Here is a 20,634-nt window from a genome sequence, read left to right as displayed (position 1 = left end):
CATATTTCATATATAATGGGCATCTAAGGGGGAGTATTATGAATATGTTAAATTAGGTGTAATGTAGATGCCCATTTTTAGTGTCCATTGGCCATGTGTCACTTATTCATTACCCCATTTGTTGTTCATGTGTCTCAAGATTACACACTATTAGTGTCCATGTAATCCACCTCCTGGCTCCTACTTGCCAAATTGCCTATAAATAGTGACATTTGGTTTTGAAAGATACACATATTGGTGAACAATCTAAAAAGATTGGAGAAAGTGGAGAAATTCATTCTTTGTTATTTTATTTACTTTTTGTTATTTATTTATTTTATATGTTTATATATTATATTATACTTATTTATTGTATTATATATTATTATTATATCATATTTTCTCCATTTCTATGTTCTCGTTGTGCACCGTTGTGTTCCTCAAATTCATAACACCTTTTTTTTTTTATAGTCAATAAAGTAGCAAGCCATCAAACCAACCTGCTAATTTACTATGTCCAAAATTAACTCATCACTCAATCTAGAATTAAGATGGAAGCAACCAGGTAAATTCATGTTGGAGCAAAAGATTCATCAGTTGCAAATATAGATGTTCAATTTTTTCCAATGGTTGAACTTGAAATAATAATAATAAGAAAGAGTAATTGCAAATATAGAAATTAGATTCAAAGTATTAATCGATGTAACACAATGCAAAAGATTTTGCAGACACAACAAAATTTAGATCTAGTTCTTGGAGTTATCAGTAAATGTCTATATCATTGGTAGGAGTCTATCAGCGATAGATTCTATCACTAATAAAGTTTGCTATATTTACATTTCTTTAAAAATGTTGCTATATACTTAATGTTTAACCCTAAAAGTATTATTCATTGCAATTATATTAATAATAATAATTGTTGATGGTTGCTCAACTAAGACCCAAACCCAGATCCACAAGGAAAGGCAAACCCTTAGGTTTTGGTTTACCAATCGAGCTCGTAGTTTTTCATCAAAGGGTAAATGATCGAGTCAAGCTCGTCAACACTCTCAACTTCGAGGATCATACCTATTATTATACCATCGACATTGGACATATCCCTAAAGGGGAGTTAGAGGATGAACCTTATAAATAGTTCACACCATCATCCTCGAGGGGGTAAGCAATACTCTCTGTAATTAGTCGAGCTAAATAATTAGTGTACTATTAGACACGGTCGACTCGATACCGAGTACTCTTGCTGATTAGCTCCAACAAAGTACTTCGACCCGAGATGTGGGTCAGAAGAGGAGCGACCTATGCGAGTTTCCCACACCACCAACACTAATAATAAAGATAAATAATTTTTTTACAAAAATAATAATAATAATAATAATAAATCCACGAGCTGAGGATTGAGAGGCTCAATTCCCTCTCATCCGATTAGATACACGGCTGAATTCAGAAACTGGAAAACTTCACAGAATTATGCTTCCTTCCAATCTTCGTTCTCCTGCTGAAAATTTGTTCTTGCTTCCATCAACATCATACTCGCCCTCTAAACATGGTTCTCTCTTTCTTTCTCTCTATACTGTATGATTTTTTTGTAGTATTGTTATGTTATATTTTAATAACGAATTATATCTGAGCAATGTTCTGTTCTGATCGTTCAAAGTCTTCTTCTCGCCGTAATTGTATGTTGATTTCATGTTAATTACAATTGCATTTTGAAGCTAAGTGGATGAGCTCAAATTCATCAATGCGTATGATCTTCACGCGTCAGGGATTTGGATTTCGCGGAATCAAAGTCCAAGAAAACGAAGAAGGACAACAATGAGTGTTGAAACCAACGTGGTGTCTCCTCAATCAGGGAACCGGCTTTACCTCGGTATGGATTTTGGTACCTCTGGCGCAAGATTTGCGCTCATTGACAAGGAAGGGGATGTTTGTGCGGAGGGAAAGAGGGAGTATCCGCTTTATAAGGTACATGAGTACAGAAGTTACGAATCATGATGATCATTTTGAAGTTTTGTTTATATTTTTAGGGTTTTCATATCAGGTGAATTTTTGTTTTCAATTAGTTGATGGATGAGCTAAACTCAGCCTATATAAAGGTTTTTAATAGAGGTTTGCGTAAATTGGTCTATGTGTGTTCTAGAGTTATTTGGTGGGGAAGGGACATCGATGTGATAACAGTAAAATGTGATCAATTATGAATTAACTATTTGGAATCTTGGCAAGTGAAGATTGCTTCGAAAGAGGAGAAGATTGATGTGAGATGTCCTGTATCCCATTTCGTCTTTGTCTATGGAGTTGGATGACTCACTTGTTGGATTTTTGGTAAAATATTAGAAGAATGGTTGTCTCACATCGAAAAAATTGAAGGAAGTAATGGACTTTAAGAACTATAAAAGAACCCTATTACTTTTGTTTCAAATTGTCCTAATTAGAAACACTTTAAGTTTTGGTGTGCTAACTCTAGTTTGAAAGTGAAATTAAAGAGTGAGTAGCATAAAAGTTTTGAGAGAGTGCTCTTATATTTGGGATCAGGGAGAGAAATATTCTTTATGATTGTAACAATTTTTCACATAGTGGTTTTTCTTCTGGTTTAGAGTTTTTGACATAAATTCTTATGTTTCATAGTTTTGTTGTTTTCTTTTAATTTCTTGATTATTTTTTTACTTATTCCTACCGTAGTAGTGAGAGGCAAACCAGATAGTTTGATCCAACCTTGGTGAATATGGAGAATACTTAAGAAGGAAGCAGTTCCCGATACTGCAAGGAAAATTTTGTTTCCATAATGACTGTACTGGTTGACTTTGTTGGTCTGTAACAACTGTGTTAAAGAAGGAATTCATGTAGTGTAGATTTCATTCATTTGCATCATGAATACAGTTCTTGGGAATGATGTTACTTTACTGTTGTCTAGAAAGAACCATGAAACAATCGATTGGGCAAGATCGTGGAAAACAACACTTTTTTCACTGCTTGAAGATGTTCCAAATCGTTATCGTCATTTGGTGGCATCAATTTCTATAGATGGCACATCTGCAACTACCTTAATCGTGGACAGGTCAACATGCTTTAGAAATTTCTTCCCTTCATTAGACTCTGTTCCTTCCATGTAAAGTCTGTATTTGAAGCAGCCTATACTTGCGCAGCAACACAGGACAGCCATTGTCAAAGCCATTATTGTACAATGAGAGTTGTCCTGATGCCTTACCATTGGTGAAGTCTGTTGCTCCAGTGAACCATACAGTCTGCTCTGCGTCATCTACTTTATGCAAGCTGGTTTCATGGTGGAACAGTACTGACTCGAGTAAAGAATCTGCTACATTGTTACATCAAGCAGATTGGTTATTGTGGTTTCTACATGGAAAGCTTGGGGTTTCAGATTATAATAATGCTTTAAAGGTGCTCTTTATAAGTTTTTTGCACTTAAGTGTATCTTATGTTATCACGATCATTTTAGAATAGCCTATAGCTAATTAAGCTTTTCTTTCTGCATCACAGGTTGGCTACGATCCTGAAATTGACTCTTACCCACCCTGGCTTCTTGTTCAACCATATTCTCAACTTTTACCACACGTCAAAGCTCCTGGAACTTATATTGGATATTTGAAAGAGGACATTAGATCACAATTTGGTAATTGTCCATCTTTTACTCTAAAAAGTACAATCACTTTCTGCTTTCCAAAATGTGAAACTGCGTGAAGTTTGCCACTTATGATAGATGAAAAGTTTGCCTCCAGAAATCAAACAAGTACAAGAAATTTTCGTATATGTAAGGGAGAATAAAAGGAGGATAATTTGTAGTGGAAGAACGCCTTGTCTAGTAAAGATCGATTCTTTATGAAAATTTAACATATAAAATTGTAATGGTTATATTATAACATAACAATTTTAATGGTTAATTTATTGACTTATAAAAGTTTAATGTTTGTTTGTTGTTTCAAAGGCCAACTTCTATTATAGGTGTCATGAATCGATAATCAAAGAAAATAGAAACATAAATGGTAGAAAAATTGACACGGAGATTTACGTGGATTCATTAACAGTATGTTAAATACGTCCATAATCAATGAGAGAATAATTTTATTATTAGAAAGAAAATATCAGATTATAGATTACACGAATGTCTCTAAAGTTAGAGTATTTATATATAGTGCACTCTTCCAAATTATAGGGTCAAAAATCATAAATAACATAAATAGGAATACAAGCACTTTGTAAAGTGTAGGCTACATCTCATATCCATAAATAATTACAGGCAAATCTCGAGTTCCTCTAGTGAAAGGTTTTTGGACATTTTGAAAGAGTTGACGTTTAACTAGAACCTTTGTGCAGGATTTCCAAATGATTGCATTGCATGCACAGGAACCACAGATAGTATTGCTGCATTTCTTGCAGCACGTGCAACCCTGCCAGGGCAAGCTGTAAGGATGCTATATGATTTCCTTTTTCTTGGAGTAGACAAATTATTTTCCTAATGTTTCTATCACACACTTGGGTAAAAGGATTCCCTCACCAGTTTCCAAAATTTGAGTAGTATTTGCCGGTTGAATTTTCAAAAAATAAAAATAAAAAACAAAAACCAAATAGTTATTGTAGGATTGAAATGATTGTCAAACAAGGTCTGACTATTTAGTCAACGAGTTTTGATTATGAGTTATGTTAACTATAAAAATGAGCAAAAATGAATTACAATTTGTTTAACTTGCCCAACAGATTTTGATGAGCTCCTGTTCTAAACCTATTTTCTCGTTAAGTAATGCATTTCAAGGTTAATATTCGGTGGAAACTGTTCGTTCAAAGTATCTTTGGACACGAATTCTTAGAAGAAAGGGAAAAAAGAGGGGGAAGAAAACACTCTAACAAGAGTCGCTGTGGCTGGAATATTATTTTTACACACCCTTGTACAATGCTGTTACTGTTTAGGTCACTTCCTTGGGCTCCACGCTTGCCATCAAACTATTGAGTACCAATAGGATTGATGATGCACGGTTTGGAGTGTACAGTCACCGACTTGACAATATGTGGCTCGTTGGAGGTGCTTCAAACACAGGAGGAGCTGTTCTTAGGCAAATCTTTACTGATGAGCAATTAGAAGAATTGAGCAAACAAATCAATCCCATGAAAAGTTCTCCTCTAGATTATTATCCCTTGACTTCAATTGGAGAGAGATTTCCAGAGGCAGACCCACAAATGGCTCCCAGGTTTCATCCTTCTGCTTCACTTAAAGAATTTACAAGTCCTGGCTATGTTACGATTTCATCTTCCTTTGAGAACTCTGCTTTGTGGATTTCTTTGTTTCCATCTGCAGATTACATCCACGGCCAGAAAATGATGTCGAATATTTGCATGGAATTTTGGAATCTATTGCGCGTATTGAGGTAAGGGAAAAAAGCATAATGTCCTTTAGCTCTAATCATTTGATTATGTTAAGCATCCCCCATCGGAAAAAATAAGGGACCAAATAATATTTATGAGATATATGTATCAGAATATATAAAGGCCAAATAAACATTTGATACAAAAACAAAAATTGTGGAACATGTTAAGGATCCCACATTAGAAAAATCAAGAGACCCTATAATATTTATAAGATGTATGAGCTACATGCAATTAGTTTTGAGATGGAATCCTACGTTATCTAATGACTAGAAGCATAAAAAATGCGTATATTTTAAACATTCAGGGAAAGGCTTATGGGTTATTGAAGGATCTAGGAGCAACTGAAGTTGAAGAAGTGTTCACAGCAGGAGGTGGATCCAAAAATGAGAAATGGAGGAAGATACGAGAGAGAGTTCTTGGTTTGCCTGTGAGTCGGGCAAGTCAGACAGAGGCTGCCTATGGAGCTGCTCTGTTGGCTTTAAGAGGTGCCCAATCATCCATTCAATGAGTGCTTTGTACTTGTACTTGTACATTTGTTGAAGCTAAAATGTTGAGGGAATCCTTCTTTTTTTCCTTTTTCTTGCTTCATAACCTGATCAATCTTTCTTTCTTGCTTAATTGTGATCAATTGTCAATTTTTTAGAATATTAAATTACAAATGGAGATGAAATTCAAACCTCTACCTCAAGAGAAATACGGATGTTTTGCCATTTTGATGGATAATTAAACAATCTATATTCTATTATTTCATTTCAGATTCATTGGAATCAACATGAATTATGAAGCAAAGTGTAAAGTTTTTTTAAATTGCTTACTCTCTTTGATAACCATTTCATTTTTTGTTTTTTATTTTTAAAAATTAAGTTTATTTTTTCCTCATTTCTTACAATGACTTGCATTTTTCTTAAGTACAATGGTTGAATGTTTTACTCAATTCCAAAAACAAAAACAACTTTTTAAAAACTACCTTTTCTTTTTCCAATTTTCAAATATTGGCTTAGTTTATTAAACCAGAGTAAAAGATAAATAACAAATGAAGAAATAGGAAGGATAAAGTAATGTCTATAGGTTTAATTTTTTAAAAACAAAAACAAAAAAACTAAATGGTTACCAACATAGCATTAGATAATCCATTTTAAATATTATTCAACTAATTCTAAACACCCCCTCACCCTCCCAAAAAAAAAAACAAACAAACAAAAAAAGTTAAACCAATATATCCCAATAATGTTCAAAATTCGATCACATTTGATAACTATTTTGTTTTCTAACATTAAGCTTGTAAACAATACTCCAACCCATACGTTTCTATGTCTTGTTATCCAATTTCTACTAGCCAAGTTTCAAAAACTAAAAAAGTAGTTTTCAAAAACATGTTTTTGTTTTCAGAATTTGATTAGAAAGTCAAGTGCTTCTTTAACAAAGATGAAAATCATAATTTTGGAAAAAACAGAAAACTAAAAACAAAATCTTAATGAGACACAATTTTTTTTATTAATATTATAATATGAACTCCAATTACAGTTGAGAATTTATGAATTATGACAGAAAAAGCAACCTAAAATACAACACTCTTTTGTGATGCACAAGAGAGAGCTTCACAACAGACAAAGTTTTGTTCTACTTTCAGTTTTACCTTTCATTCAGGAGCAGAACCTTCAAAAGTTTCTGGCAAAATTGTATGCTTCTTATGCGAACACAACCTTTCAGTTTAGATTCATTCCTTTATCGAACTCGGATGGCAAAGTCATCGAAAAACTATCAAATAATGTTAACACCAGCTCCCATGAACTGTTAACCTATGCAGCTTTTTGCTTTTCTAGTTTATACTGGCTTAGGTCACTGCTGTGAAGTATTCCATCAGGTGAGAGGATGCGTCGAAGAGCGGTAAGAAACCGAGCCTACGCAAACGAAAGTGATTCTAGAAGGTGAGAAGAGCTATCTATCTATACATAAGCAAAGTAGGGGATATCTTATTCTTACCCATTGGAATCCAACCAAGGCATACCAGCAGCCTGTCAAACCATAACCTCTACTGCTAATAACCTGGAAGAAGTACCAAAGTTAAAGCAGAAAGGAAGGAATAGGATGGGAAAAGTTGTGAAACTATCATGTTTGGGAGTGATTTTGAAATTGTTAAAACCACTTTTGTCGTTTTCAAAATCACTTTGAAACAAACCTTTAATCATTCAAAATCAGTTTAGGGTTCGTTTAGTTTAACTTTTCAAGTGTTTAATTTAAAAAAAAACATTTTGGAAAAAAATTGAAATGTTTGGCAACCACTCAAAAAAGATTTTGAAATACTTTCAAAGTTTATTTTAAACAATTTTTATCAAGAGAATTTAAATAAAAATGACTCTTGAAAAACATTTTTTTTCTCTACTCAATCCAAACAAGCCCCCAATATTTAATTTTACATTTTTAAACACATTTTTCATACTATCAATATTGATTTTGAACGATTAAATACATTTTCCAAGTGATTTTGAAAATGACACAAGTGATTCTAATATGTTTAGGTGTGATTCCAAAACCGTTAAATCACTTTTGTCGTTTTTAAAATCATTAAACATGCTTTTAATTTATCAAAAACCAATTTTGATGAACATTTAAAAGTGTGAAATTAAATATTAAATTGATTTTGAGTAATTAAAAGCATGTTTCAAAGTGATTTTCTCTCTCTGACAAAAGTGATTTTAACAATTTTATAATACTTCGAAATATACACTTTGGAGATGAAACATTACCAGCAATACAAGGGCACCAAGAGAAAGGCATGCAGTCATTGACAAACTAATATATTTAAGGTCTCGTCCAGCCTGCGAGAATGAAGAGGTTGAAGTCAATCCCCCATAAGCATAAAATCTAACTTCAATGGAAGTTCTCTTTCATTGATTACAGCACAGAACTAAATTTTGTAGAATAAGACGATGTTAATGAAGTGCGCCAAAACATTGAGCAAACAACGGAGAACATTTTAGTCACAAAACTAGGTATTTTTTGTTTATTTTCTACCCCTGAAGTATATTTGAAGATTTTCTGAGTCGTGATGAATTGTTCTACCCCTTATGTAAAGTTGCATCCATGCAACTAGAAAGTTTACATTTCCTATTGAATTAAGGTCATGTTTACCAATCCATTATCAAAATTGGTATAACCATAACAGGATTCCATTGATGAATCAATCATAATGATCCTCAATCGCAAACTTAGTTAGATTGCTTTTGATCACGTTTACTTAAGCATTTTGCAAACATAATTTGATTGTGATTGAGGCTATTTACTTTGCATTGGCCGGTACCATTGTCTTCTTACCATTATCCTTACCGTTACCGTTGCCGTTGAGGGTCAATCGGTAACGATATCTGTAACGATAACAGTAATTGTGATAGATTCATAATTCTTCTATTGTTACAATATAACAATATCTGTAATGGTAACAATAATATTTTTATTTTTCGGCATACTAGATCCACATGGAGGATACATTGGGACATGCGACTGCTATTTTTCTTCTTTTTTAAAAAATTATAAAAACGATGGTTTTGTCAGGTCATTAAGGTCCAACCCGTTTTTCTTTCAATCTTTAGGGGTGTTTTGCCCATCAACTTCATACGTCAATGTTAAATAACTCAACTTCACAAACTCCAATAGTGTTCATTATTGAAGATTTCACATTTATCAAATAACTCCATCTTCATAACTCTCCACCCTAAACAAACTTCTGACTCCAACATATTAACTTCATGCTTCACAACTCAACTTAGCATCCCAAACACCCACTTAAGGGGTCGGGGGGGTTTTTAGCACTTGCCCACTGGCGTTTTCATCCTCAAAACACACTAGCCACTTGTTCATCCATCCTCAAAAGTTTAAACCCAAATATTCTTTCCTTTCTCTTTTTGTTTCGCCAAAACTCAACAACCAAGGGCACCGGTGATCGAACCACCCGGTAGCTTAATAATAATAATGTGTCGTGTCCTACTATTTTAGAAATCGACATGTTGGCGTGTCAATGTTTGTGCTTTTTAGGTTATTAACTATCGGTAAAGAGTTTTGATATAAAATTAAAGAGGAGTGAATAATTTACCAGATATGGGTATGAATCTGCATGTAGAAAAATCAGTTACGACTTACAAGAGAGGATTCATCTTTTCTATGCAATAAGAAAAACAAGTGAACGTACAACTCAGTAAAAAAAAAAACTTCAGAAAAATCGTTATGGGTTGCGAGCAAACATACCAATAATGTCCCCTCTAAGCTATGAGTCGGAGGTGTTATGACTAGCGCCAAGAAATATGGAATTAACACTTTATGCATCTGCATGTACAATAAACAGAAAACATAATCCTTAACACCATGAGATATTTTTACCATCATAATTATTGAGATAAAATAGGACCACATTGTGATTAAATAACAACCACCATTTTAATTTTTACATTGTTAAAAATAAACTTGAATTGATATACATATCAATTAGACAACGTTCAAAAGACTTTGAATGGCCTCCGAGTGGTCATCAGTTGAAGATGGAATTCTAAATGTAGTTTGAGCCTACAAATAAAACACATTTTCTCATGCAAAATCTCAAGAAATAGAACAATCTGAACTTCGAAAACTTATCTGTGGCAATAATGCCATTGTTTGTCATAAAAATGGGGGGAGGGAAGAACAGAATAGATTGAAATGGCAGGGTATATATATATTAATAACTGACCTCCTGAATAATCTTCTCTTCGGGTGTGAAGAGATTGGGGAACAACCAAGGAACTGATGTTCCAATAGTCCCTAATACCAAGCCAAATATAGCTCCTATGATCAAGAGTGACTTTAGCAACATCCAAGCCTACACAATATAAAGGATTTCCACAATAAATACAATGACTGTCCATTGTAGGCTCTACAGCCATAAACTACCCACCGTTGCTTGACTGAGTGTCAATGCAAGGAAGTTTCTAATAATTATGAGTATCCATAACTATGTATGAGACCTCCAATTATGAAACTGTATGAAAGAAAGAAGGGCAAGAAGGGAACTCGACAAGCAGAAAGTTAGGGGGGGCCAGCGGAAGAATATTGTACATTTGGGGGGATGTTTTGGGAGTGAGAGGTCATTTGGGGAGAGACGGCTCTCTCGAATAGCCAACTGATTATTTTTGTTTTCATGCTAGTTTCCATATTCTAGTATTTACTCTGATCTTGTGATATTTTGGCTTGTTGATCATTGAACTTTTGTAGTTCTTGTTGATATATAATAGTAGAACACAGGGAGACTGATATCCCCTGTTTTGGTGGTGTTTAGGTGTCCTTTTTAGAAATGTTTGTGTATTTCTGTGTGCAGGAAGTTTGGATACCTAACAGGAACTGTTTTAAGCTACATGAAATTGGTGTAACTGCTATAGTACCATGCAACCAAAATTATCAGAAAAATAAATAGGCATATCATTAGAAATTGCAATTCTCACCTTGTCCAAACTACGATTCACTCCATTTATCAATCCAGGCATAAATGACTGAGCAGTTTGAGAAAGAGGTTCACCCCATACGGTACACATACAAAATGTTTGAATCATGACCTGAAATTACATGACAAGACATCAATTTGACATGGCCAATGACTTTTAATGGAAAAGGAAGAGGCATACTTGCATAGGAAGATAACAATGAAAAGAACCAAGTAACATAACCTGATGAGCAGCCATGGTGTGTGTGCCCATAGATGTAGCATAATAAATGAGGAGAGAATAAAAAACCACCTAAAAGAAAAAATAATCTTAGACATTTAAAGAAAAACAGATGAATGTAAAAAAGTTTATAAAATAGAACCTTTGACATCATTGTTAGAAATACAGGAGCAGCAAGTCCAAGTATTGACAAGAATTCACCAGATGAGGGAACCAATAGAGAATATCCATTATATCCTTTCTTATTCAGTGTTTCTATCATCATATAAGCTGCAATAACCTAAAAACCATGCAGGGGACAAATGAGATCGTTTTGAGGTATGAACGAGTACAAATGCAGTGAAGGTAGGCACATTAACATAAATAGAAAGAAGCATACCTGTGATGCCATAGTTGCCCATGCAGCACCAGCAATACCATATCCTAAAAACATGCATAGGACCACATCACCTATACCATTTACAATACTCGCAACTGCCAAAGCTTTCAAAGGTCCCCAAGAATCTTTCATGCCAAGACTAAAGAAAATATTGGAAGTTAATAAATTTGGTGAATTATCAAGCAACTGGTGGAGTTATCGGGAGCTGTGCACAAACGGTGTTTTATACTATTTCACTTTTGGCACCTCATCTGAAAGCTTATGAAAATATTTCGACAATGTTGTGAACAATGTATGGGATTTACCCCGGTTCAATTAAGAAAATAATTGAACACCTCATTGCAATCTGTGCTCAAGTTCACTGACAAAACTTATGAAATAAACCACAATTGTAAGGGCATCAGGTCTAAAACCTACATTGGACAAGATGTCAAACTCATGAATAAAACCAGTAGGCAAACCAATAGCTTTGAAAGGATATCAGTTTTTTACTTCTTTCACTTTCAAATTCAATGCAAGGATGACAAAGCAAGCAAGCCCATGGTTTCATATGCCAACAGCAATCATAAAACAGACAGACCAAAGCCATGACAGGAAAAGTAGATGGAGCATTGGCATGGATCTAGTAATAGGAACCTTGCACTTTGAGCGACCCAGCCAGTAAGAATTGCGGGCCATGCCAAACCTCGAATCTACCAACGAAAAGGATTATGTTCAACTTAAAGTCATAATGATTCTATTGCACTAATGAAAAGGAAACATAAAGATTCGGGGAAAAAAAAATCCAATATCACGTAGACAGGCCCCAATGAAAGTAAAATGATCAATTCCTAAAAAACTGAACAAACTCCTATTGCACCTTTTGAATATAGATACCAAGTTCAAACCTGAATGTACGTGTTTGCTGCAGGTATGATGTCTGCATTCTTTGTCCCCACAAAAGCTGAAAATTTTCAATAACATCCTGGTAACGTTATTCCTCCAACTTTTAGGAGACAAAAAGTTCTACCTGTCTACGTGGTGAAGAACTTAAAAAAATAGTTCATAAAATTGATGAAACTAACGGATTCTTCATTTAACTAAGCAATAACGTAGACGTTGAGTACCAGTTAGCGATGCTGAACCCAATAGTTTGGTAATTAGGAGCATCAAGAAGCCAGACATCAGCCCAACAAACAGCAATACAGATATGTGATGCTGCACTTCGTTTTTATCCTGCAACAACCCTTCTAGTCAAGAAATGCAGCACAATTACTCCATATTTGTATTAAAAAGTTCTTGGGAAATGGTCAGAATAACTCTAAAAAGTTTCTTTCACAATGAGCTCCTTTTTTCGGTAATTCATTATAATAGTTTTTCTTAGTACTTCCCGGCGGAGATTGATCCCGAGATTCGAATAAAAAGTTGACTTCTTTTCATCACACATCCAAACTATCGACTTTTCTGGACTTTCTCAGTAGAATCTTGACAGGGAAGAAGGTTAGGATTAATGTAATCTACCCCAAATCTTACATAGTCTTCTTCAAAACACAACTGACCCAACTCCTAATGCTGTTTCTTGAATTGAGCCCTTTCTCAAAAATGGTGGTGGTGAGTTCATAGTTCTTCTTCTTGATTTTCTGATGTGGGTTACTACATACAATCCTGTCATCTTGTTTCCTTTTCAAAAAAATAACATACAATCCCGTCATCATCTTGACCGAGATTCCATTGAGAGCCTAAAAGTTTTGATAGCTTAGATGTGTGATGAAAAGAAGTTGAAGTTTTATTTGAATCGAATCTCAGGATCAATTTTGACCAAGGACTGAGAAAAACTATTATAATGAAATATGAATTGCAAAAAGGTGCTAATTGTAAAAGATGAATACTTTTTTAGGTTATTTCTAACCATTTCTCAAAGTTCTTCCATAATGGGTCAAACCTGTTTGGCAAGGGCTGTGGCTACCATGTTTGAAGTTGCAATACTAAGAAACATGAACACATAGCTCGTATAATCACATAAAACTGTCGCTGGGCCTGCCAGTCAAAAGTTTCAAACAAATGAAGTTCAAAAAATTAAAACTCACAGTCCCCACCCACCACCAGATATACATTAAAGTTTGAATCTGGAAAATTGACATCTAACATAGTTTTTAGACTTCTAAATAAGTAACCAGCTCAAATCATCGTGGCCGGTTGAATTGTATTCAATAGATTGGAAGTAAGCAGTAAGAACCTATTGTTTTCTCAATCCATTAACGAGAATCAACTCATACCTTCCAATCTATTAACTTCTTGCTCTTCACGAGAATCATAGAGAAGCAAAAGAAAAATGAAATTAACGAAAAAAATACCTAAAGCAGCAAGCTCAACGGCGCTTCCCTGGCCAATAACCGCAGTGTCAATGAGACTCATCAATGGTCCACAAATCCACAATCCAATAGCAGGCCCAGTAAACGTTACAATCTCCTTCATTTGACTCAACAACCCTTGGTTCCCCAATTCTTCTCCTCCAGTCCCCAATAATTGTTCATTTTCTTGTACTTCAATGCCAATTTCGCTCTCAATATCGACGCGAGGAACGGGGAGTCGGCGGCGAAGCGGCGACGAGAAATGAATCGGAAAAGGGGAGGAACAGGAAGGAAAGGAAATGGTGGGGGAGGAGAGAGATTGATGGGTTAAGGGAAAGGAAGAGGGAGAGAATGGTCTGAGAATATTAGGGTAATGGATTCGAGGAATGGGTGAAGAAGAACAATGGAAGATTTTGAAAGGCATTTTTGGCGCCTGAGAATTGGGAGCGAAGTTGAGCTCCGAAATACAGAGGGAGGAAAATTAGGAAACAGTCATGAGGAAGACGATGAAGTTGAATGTTCAAAGACGTGAAGCCACGTGGACGATTCCTGGTCGTTCTTTTATTTCTAGGGTTTTTTTTTTTTAAATGTTTCTCTCTCTCTTCTAGAGATAATTATGAGATCTAAAATATTTATAATGTAGTCCAATAAAAAGAAAAGTAAAATTTATATTTTATTTTTGAAGCCTATTTATGATAGATCATATCGTTATTACGGTTTATCAATGATAGCAATATTGGAGTCTATATCAACGATAAAGTCTATCACTTAGATTTTACTATTTTCACAATTCTTTAAAAATGTTATTAGACTTAATTATTATCCATAAAAGTGCATTACCTACTTTTTGACTTATTTGTCTTTTTCTATAGTCAACATTTTAACTCGTTTTGAGTCTATTTTAATCTTTTTTTTAAAAAAAATGTCAATTTATTATCTTTCTTTTTTTTAACAATATACACAATGCATGGAAAAAAATGTCTATAAATTAATTCATGCTTGATGCATGTCTGTGCGGTCGCACAGGCACTCATGTGCAATTGCATGAAGGCATTGTTTTATTCTTATTCTTCTTTGCTTTAGCCTTATGCAATTGCAAATATCATATCTTCTTTAATGCAACTTTGTTTTAGCTCAATAACGGTCATGAATGCAAGAAGTTCAAACAAATTCCTACATCATATAGAAATAGAGTGATCATGAGTATATAAATGAAGAAAATTATCTATATTGGTATGTGTTTTTTAGGTGGTCCAATAACAAAATCATAAAAGTTTATGTCAAGAAAGAAAGAAAGAAAGAACGAACCCTAGCTGCAAGAACACCCCATTTATAGCCACGGGACTACCAGGTAGTCGTGCTTCTTCCTTGTCGTTGTTGCTCAGTAGTGGCACTTGTGTGTGGGTTAGATCTCCCTTTTTTCTCATTCTATTTGCGCGAGCTTTAATTAGAAGTTCATGTGTTTGTCCGTTCGGTCGTTGCATCGTTCGTTCGTGGGTGTCATAACTCCAATATGGACCAGATCATTGGACCTTAGATGTGCCATCGATTCCGTCTAACCCGAGTCGGTTGCCATAATTGTGGTCTACACGATTTAGAAGGTTTGTCGTATTACCAATGGATCCATTCATTATATATACATATAAAAAAGTAGTTCATTCAGTTTTGGTTTAACTTGGTTCAGTTGGTTTGGTTTTCTTCTGTTCGGTTCTTCTTTTATCAAGCAAGAACCGTAATGTCTCATTACTTTTTTTGTGGTTTTTGTGACACTTTAGAATGGAGCAAATTCATCAACTATCACAATAGTTACGAAACAATGCATCATCTGGTAATCCTTGTGTTTCATTGGCACAAATAGATAACTTCTCATGTCTTTTCTTGTAATAATTTATCTATGTAAATCATCTCATCAATTTGATTCGTATTCGGTTTCTTATGAAAATAAAAAAAAAATAAATAAGAGTTGTCTATGGTAGTTTCTCTTCTATTGTAGGCAAGTGAACTATTAAATTGATTTATTCTATTTTTTTACAGTCTATTCTTTATGTTCCTAAATTGCCTTGTAATCTTTGATCTATCAGTAAACTTTGTAAAGATTCTAATTGTCGTGTTACTTTCTTTTAATCTCCTCGGTATTAGGATTCAGGAAGGATAATTGGAAGCGCTAGAATGCTTAATGATCTTTATTACTTCGATGCAAGTTTTTCCAGAAATAAAAAACCTCAGGGTCTTAGGAGCATCAATTTTATTACCGTTCATGAATAACTCTTGCTTTGGCATCGTAGGTTAGGACATCCAAATTTTTTCTATCTTAGACGCTTGTTTCCAAATTTATTTAAAAATGTTGATTTCTCTGTTGGGATTAGTGTCCTAAATCTTATGGATCTCGTAGTTTGTAATCTTATATAAATAAATTGTTTAATTAATAAAATAAAGAGTTATTTTATTTGTGCATAACTCAATTTAATAAACTAAGACCCAAGGTTATTTTATGTAATTTGAATAGTATGTGGTAAACATACTGGTAAATCATGTTTAAGTAATAACCTGAATGGTCTGTAGTATATGGATAAGGTTGGACGCCTTATCTTTGTGATCCAAATTATTCATGTAGAGACATGTCAGTGGAGGTATTCTATACAAAGAGTTTGTATAAAACCAGACTACAAAATGATTAATCTATCTTTATAACACCGTTGATTGAAGAGATTAACATTTCATAGGATGACCATAAGTAACTCGATCTCAATTCTGAGTGAGTTATGGACTCTTGTTTATAAGGGCAATTCTTTGATTTATATGGATGAGATTGACCCGAATCGCCAACTCAATAAGCCTACCATTTTGGATATTTGTCCAAGTAGGGAGTTAGGAACATAGCTACACAAGATGGAGTTTACTCCTTCCCATTTTAGGTTAAGTAGATGAATTGAACTAGTTTTGGGTCGTGAACAATGAGGCCTGGCCCTCTCATTAGCCCGAGAGGGATTTAGTTTATAGTTGAACTATAAACTGATTGTTCATTAAAGGAATCAATGGTACTTAAGGAGTAAGAGGTAAACTACAGGGATAAAATGATAATTTGACCCTGCTATAATTACGAGCAATTCATGAAGGGTTGACTTACTGATAATTAGTTATATCAATGAACAAAGAAATATATCTATAGTGTGAAGAGTGTAGTTCTTGGTCTTTAACGGAGTGACCCGCAGTTAATAAATTTTGATTAACATAATTAAAGAGTTTAATTAGTTAGTCTTGAATCATTGGAGCTTCTAATCTGTAAGTTCATAAGGTCCCTTGCTAGCTTATTAAGTGTAAAACAAGGATTAATTAATTTTGGAATAATTTGAATTGTTCAAATTATATTAGGGAATGTAAATTAATTGTATGAGATGCAACTAACATAATATATATGGTTGCATTATAAATAAAATTAAATTTTGAATATGATTCAACATTAAACTAAATAATATAAAAGAGATAAATATTTGAATAAGATTCAAATAGTAATTATACGAATAAGATTCATATAAAAACAATAAGTTAAAATTAATATGAACATGATTCATATTAAAACCACTATAGGTTATATGGGAGATGTTTATTTGCATATGATTCAAATAAAGTATTATGTAATATGAGATATTTAAATAATTAAATAATTATTTATTTAATTAAATAATTGGAATATTTTAATTAAATTAAAATTTGAATTAAATATGATTTAATTTATTTTTTATTTAATTTAATTTTACGTTAACTCTCTAATGGCATGGGAGTAATGGATGGAGGTTGAATGGGGAGTTAATGTAACTCTCCCTCTTTCTTTTCAAATGTAAAAATAGTTTTACATTTTGGTGAGGGATCATCCATTTTTGAAGAAGAGAATCTCTTTGCAAAATTACTCTCTAAAAAAAATCTCTCATCTAACTTTACAGAGAGATTTTTCTGCAAAGACTTTCTATTCCCTTTTGTTCTTCCAAAATACGGATCCCACAATCTAGTCTTGCTAGAGGTTAGCAAGGTTGCCAAGTAGTGGTTTCTTGATTTTGATCGAGGAAGAGGTTTGGAGTTTGTGAGAGTTCGTACAGGAAGGATTTTCGTTGAAGGCGGTCTTCAAAGGTAAGATTTCTTCCCCTGTAAATGCATGTTTTAGAATGTTTATCATGTATCTTTTATATCTTCTCTGTTTTTTCCTTGATTTTGAAAATTTGAAATTCATTGGCACCGACACTCACACACTCTAGCATTGGGATTCGATCCCTTCATTATGTTCTCTTAATTCTGAAAGTTGTGTTTTCGCAAAATATATATATGGGATTCATCGCATTGTAAATGGTACACGATCGTAGCTAAGCGATCGTGGTTACTCATCCGACTTACTAAACGATCAGGGAAGACTTCGCGCAGGTGGTTCAAGACCCGGTTCGCTTGTGAACCGGTTTGCTCGATGGTTTTATGTATTAGATAGAATTTAATTTCCGATTTTGAGGTTAATCATCCCGGTCCATTAGTTTTATGAATGTATATAAGATGTATGTTTTATTATATGTCATATAATATGCCATATAGTTTAAATCCCACCTTAACTTATGCATTGGTCATGCATCATCTCTAAATTGTAAGTGTTATGATATAGTAGTTTGCATGATTTAAATTACTTCAAGAGTATACTCATGCATCATATAATATAAGAGTTATATTTATGCATGCATTAAGCATATTCATGCATCATCCTTTTGTTATAAATGTTATAGTATAAGTGTATGGAAGCATGTATGCTTAGTTCATTACAAGTATATAAGAGTTATATATAGTAATAAATGGACATTGCATGAAACATGAAACATGACACATAGGTTAAATTTATAAGAGTTATAAATGTTGCGGTTTGTGCCCTAAAGTCTCGTGTCCTGTAGTTTGTAAACAACTTTGTACAAACACTTATGTTGTATAATATAAATGATATTTACTTCACTACTTGACTTTACACATTTAGATGTTTTTTATTTTACCACAAACCAATAAACTTAATATCCCTGGTTGTCTTTATGTAACTTAAGCATGTATGTAGTGACATATAAGTGGATCATGTCTTAAGTGACAACAAAAATAGTCTGTAGTATATGGATATAAGAGGGAAACCTTATCCTGGTAACACTACGGACGTGACCTGCTTTGTGTAATTGTTACAAATGTTGTGACTTGTCACATCTGGTCTGATCCTAATCATGCGTGTAGTGAACATGCGAGCGGGGGCGTCCTATATAAAGAGTTTGTATAAGACTTGACCTCGAAGTGTTAATGTCTTGTCATATAACTCCGTTCATGACTGAGACTTCACTTCACTAGGATGACCATAGGTAACATGACCTCAATCCTGAGTGAGTTAGGAACTCTTGCCATTGAAGGCGGTCATTTGATTTTCATGGGTGCGAGTAGCCAAAGCGCCAACTCAAACCTACCATTTTAGGATTCGTTTGATTTGGGAGTTAGGAACTCAGCTTCATAAGATGGAGTTCACTCCTTTCCCAAAGTAGGGGTAAGTAGATAGATTGCTCTCTTAAGAGCTGATCCCGGGGCTTGAACGATGTGGCGCCACGCATCTTCTTATGGCCCGAGAGGTGTTCACACATAGTATGACTATGTTGTATTGTTCATTAGAGGGATCAATGGTACTTAAGGAGGAAGATGTAATTACAGGGGCAAAATAGTAAATTGGCCTGTTGTAATTACGAGCATCTGTGAAGGGTCATCGTACTGATGATTGGTTATATCCAATGGACATAGAAATATATCTATGGCAAGAAGAGTTCAACTGTCAATCTTTAGTGGAATGTCTGGCAGTTAATGGATGGTGGATTCGTGACTAAAGAGTTTAGTCAGCTATTCAAGTACCGTTGGAGCTTCGAGCCATAGGTCCATAAGGTCTCCTTGGTAGCTTAGATACAAGTTGAGAGTCAGTTTTTGGGTTAGTTTGAAATGTTCAAATTGACAAGAGGGAGTTCGATTATATATGATATAATTGAATGAGTTAATTAAATATGATATAATTAACTTTATGTATGAAATACATTAATTTGGAGGAAATTGGATATAAATATGATTTATATCTAGTAGAGAAAAATATTATAATTAATATATGATATTAATTTATATATTATGAATATGATGAGATCACATTCATTGAATGGTTATAAAGGAAATGGGATGGTGTCTCTTCTATTCTAAATAACGGATGAGTGTATTGAAAGATCACTTTGAGATGCATAAATAGTTGACAGTGTGTTGAGCATGAAGGCGCGGACATTGTGTTAAAGAGAGTGTCATCGTTTAGAAAATCAGTGCCTATACGATAGTGCCTACATGATCGCTTACATATACGATATTGCTAAGCGATCGCTTACCGATTACACCTTCACGCGCTATTAACTAAATGATCATTTACCTTTTTCCTAAGCGATCGTTTAGCTCCTGATATTTACTAAACAATCGATAGACGATCGCTTAGTTTTTTCATACACGATCGCTCACCCTTTTCCTACATGATTGTTTATATGATCGTTTAGCCTTTCCTACACGATCATTTAGACAATCGCTTACTTTTTCCTATACGATCGTATACTTCACCTAAATGATCAAGCATCTTGTCTATGCGATAGACGACCTCATCTCCCACTTGCTTGATCGTTGTGTACGGTCTCTCTTCCTCTTTCCCTCTATCAAATTTGAACAAAGACAACACTTTGGATTCTCACTCCAAGAATATCGAGGGCTCTATGTGGTGGTGTCTTCTCCGTTTCCTTTTGTCCGAGTGGTGATTTTTTGAGGTAGACAGTTGGGTTTTAGACTCGCTGTGAAGAAGAAATCTTCATCTGATACG

General features: G+C 34.2%; 2 protein-coding genes across 8 annotated transcripts; one reads left to right on the top strand and one right to left on the bottom strand.

Moving 5' to 3' along the window:
- Positions 1–1,336: 1,336 nt before the first annotated feature.
- On the top strand, positions 1,337–6,034 carry XK-1 (xylulose kinase-1). 4 transcript variants are annotated; one of them, XM_039046315.2, is made up of 9 exons: positions 1,337–1,525; positions 1,742–1,941; positions 2,892–3,031; positions 3,120–3,372; positions 3,472–3,604; positions 4,306–4,394; positions 4,897–5,174; positions 5,282–5,351; positions 5,657–6,034. In XM_039046315.2, the coding sequence occupies exons 1-9, from the start codon at positions 1,447–1,449 to the stop codon at positions 5,858–5,860; spliced, it is 1,446 nt and encodes a 481-aa protein (XP_038902243.1). In that variant the 5' UTR covers positions 1,337–1,446; the 3' UTR covers positions 5,861–6,034. The 4 variants fall into 4 exon arrangements, with proteins under 4 accessions (XP_038902243.1, XP_038902244.1, XP_090161889.1 ...); XM_039046316.2 differs by having other exon boundaries at positions 1,338–1,525; positions 1,692–1,941; XM_090305763.1 differs by having other exon boundaries at positions 1,347–1,525; positions 1,692–1,941; positions 2,888–3,031.
- Positions 6,035–6,823: 789 nt separating this feature from the next.
- LOC120089416 (protein DETOXIFICATION 46, chloroplastic-like) lies at positions 6,824–14,279 on the bottom strand. Of its 4 annotated transcripts, none has more exons than XR_016523803.1 (15): positions 13,752–14,250; positions 13,340–13,434; positions 12,525–12,633; positions 12,306–12,361; positions 12,055–12,110; positions 11,419–11,557; positions 11,182–11,319; positions 11,043–11,111; positions 10,821–10,931; positions 10,073–10,201; positions 9,595–9,672; positions 9,443–9,508; positions 8,100–8,171; positions 7,336–7,398; positions 6,824–7,253 (listed from the first exon to the last, which is right to left on the bottom strand). XR_016523803.1 is itself a non-coding variant. In XM_039046874.2 (14 exons), the coding sequence occupies exons 1-14, from the start codon at positions 14,170–14,172 to the stop codon at positions 7,152–7,154; spliced, it is 1,638 nt and encodes a 545-aa protein (XP_038902802.1). In that variant the 5' UTR covers positions 14,173–14,279; the 3' UTR covers positions 6,824–7,151. The 4 variants fall into 4 exon arrangements, 2 of the variants coding, with proteins under 2 accessions (XP_038902802.1, XP_090161888.1); XR_016523802.1 differs by having other exon boundaries at positions 9,443–9,503; XM_039046874.2 differs by lacking the exon at positions 9,443–9,508 and having other exon boundaries at positions 13,752–14,279.
- Between the last annotated feature and the right edge of the window lie 6,355 nt (positions 14,280–20,634).

The sequence above is a fragment of the Benincasa hispida genome, chromosome 10 (genome assembly GCF_027475165.1).
Source record: "Benincasa hispida cultivar pf3 chromosome 10, pf3_genome.v1.1, whole genome shotgun sequence".
Classification (NCBI taxonomy): Eukaryota; Viridiplantae; Streptophyta; class Magnoliopsida; order Cucurbitales; family Cucurbitaceae; genus Benincasa; species Benincasa hispida.
This window is presented reverse-complemented; position numbering and strand designations above follow the sequence as displayed.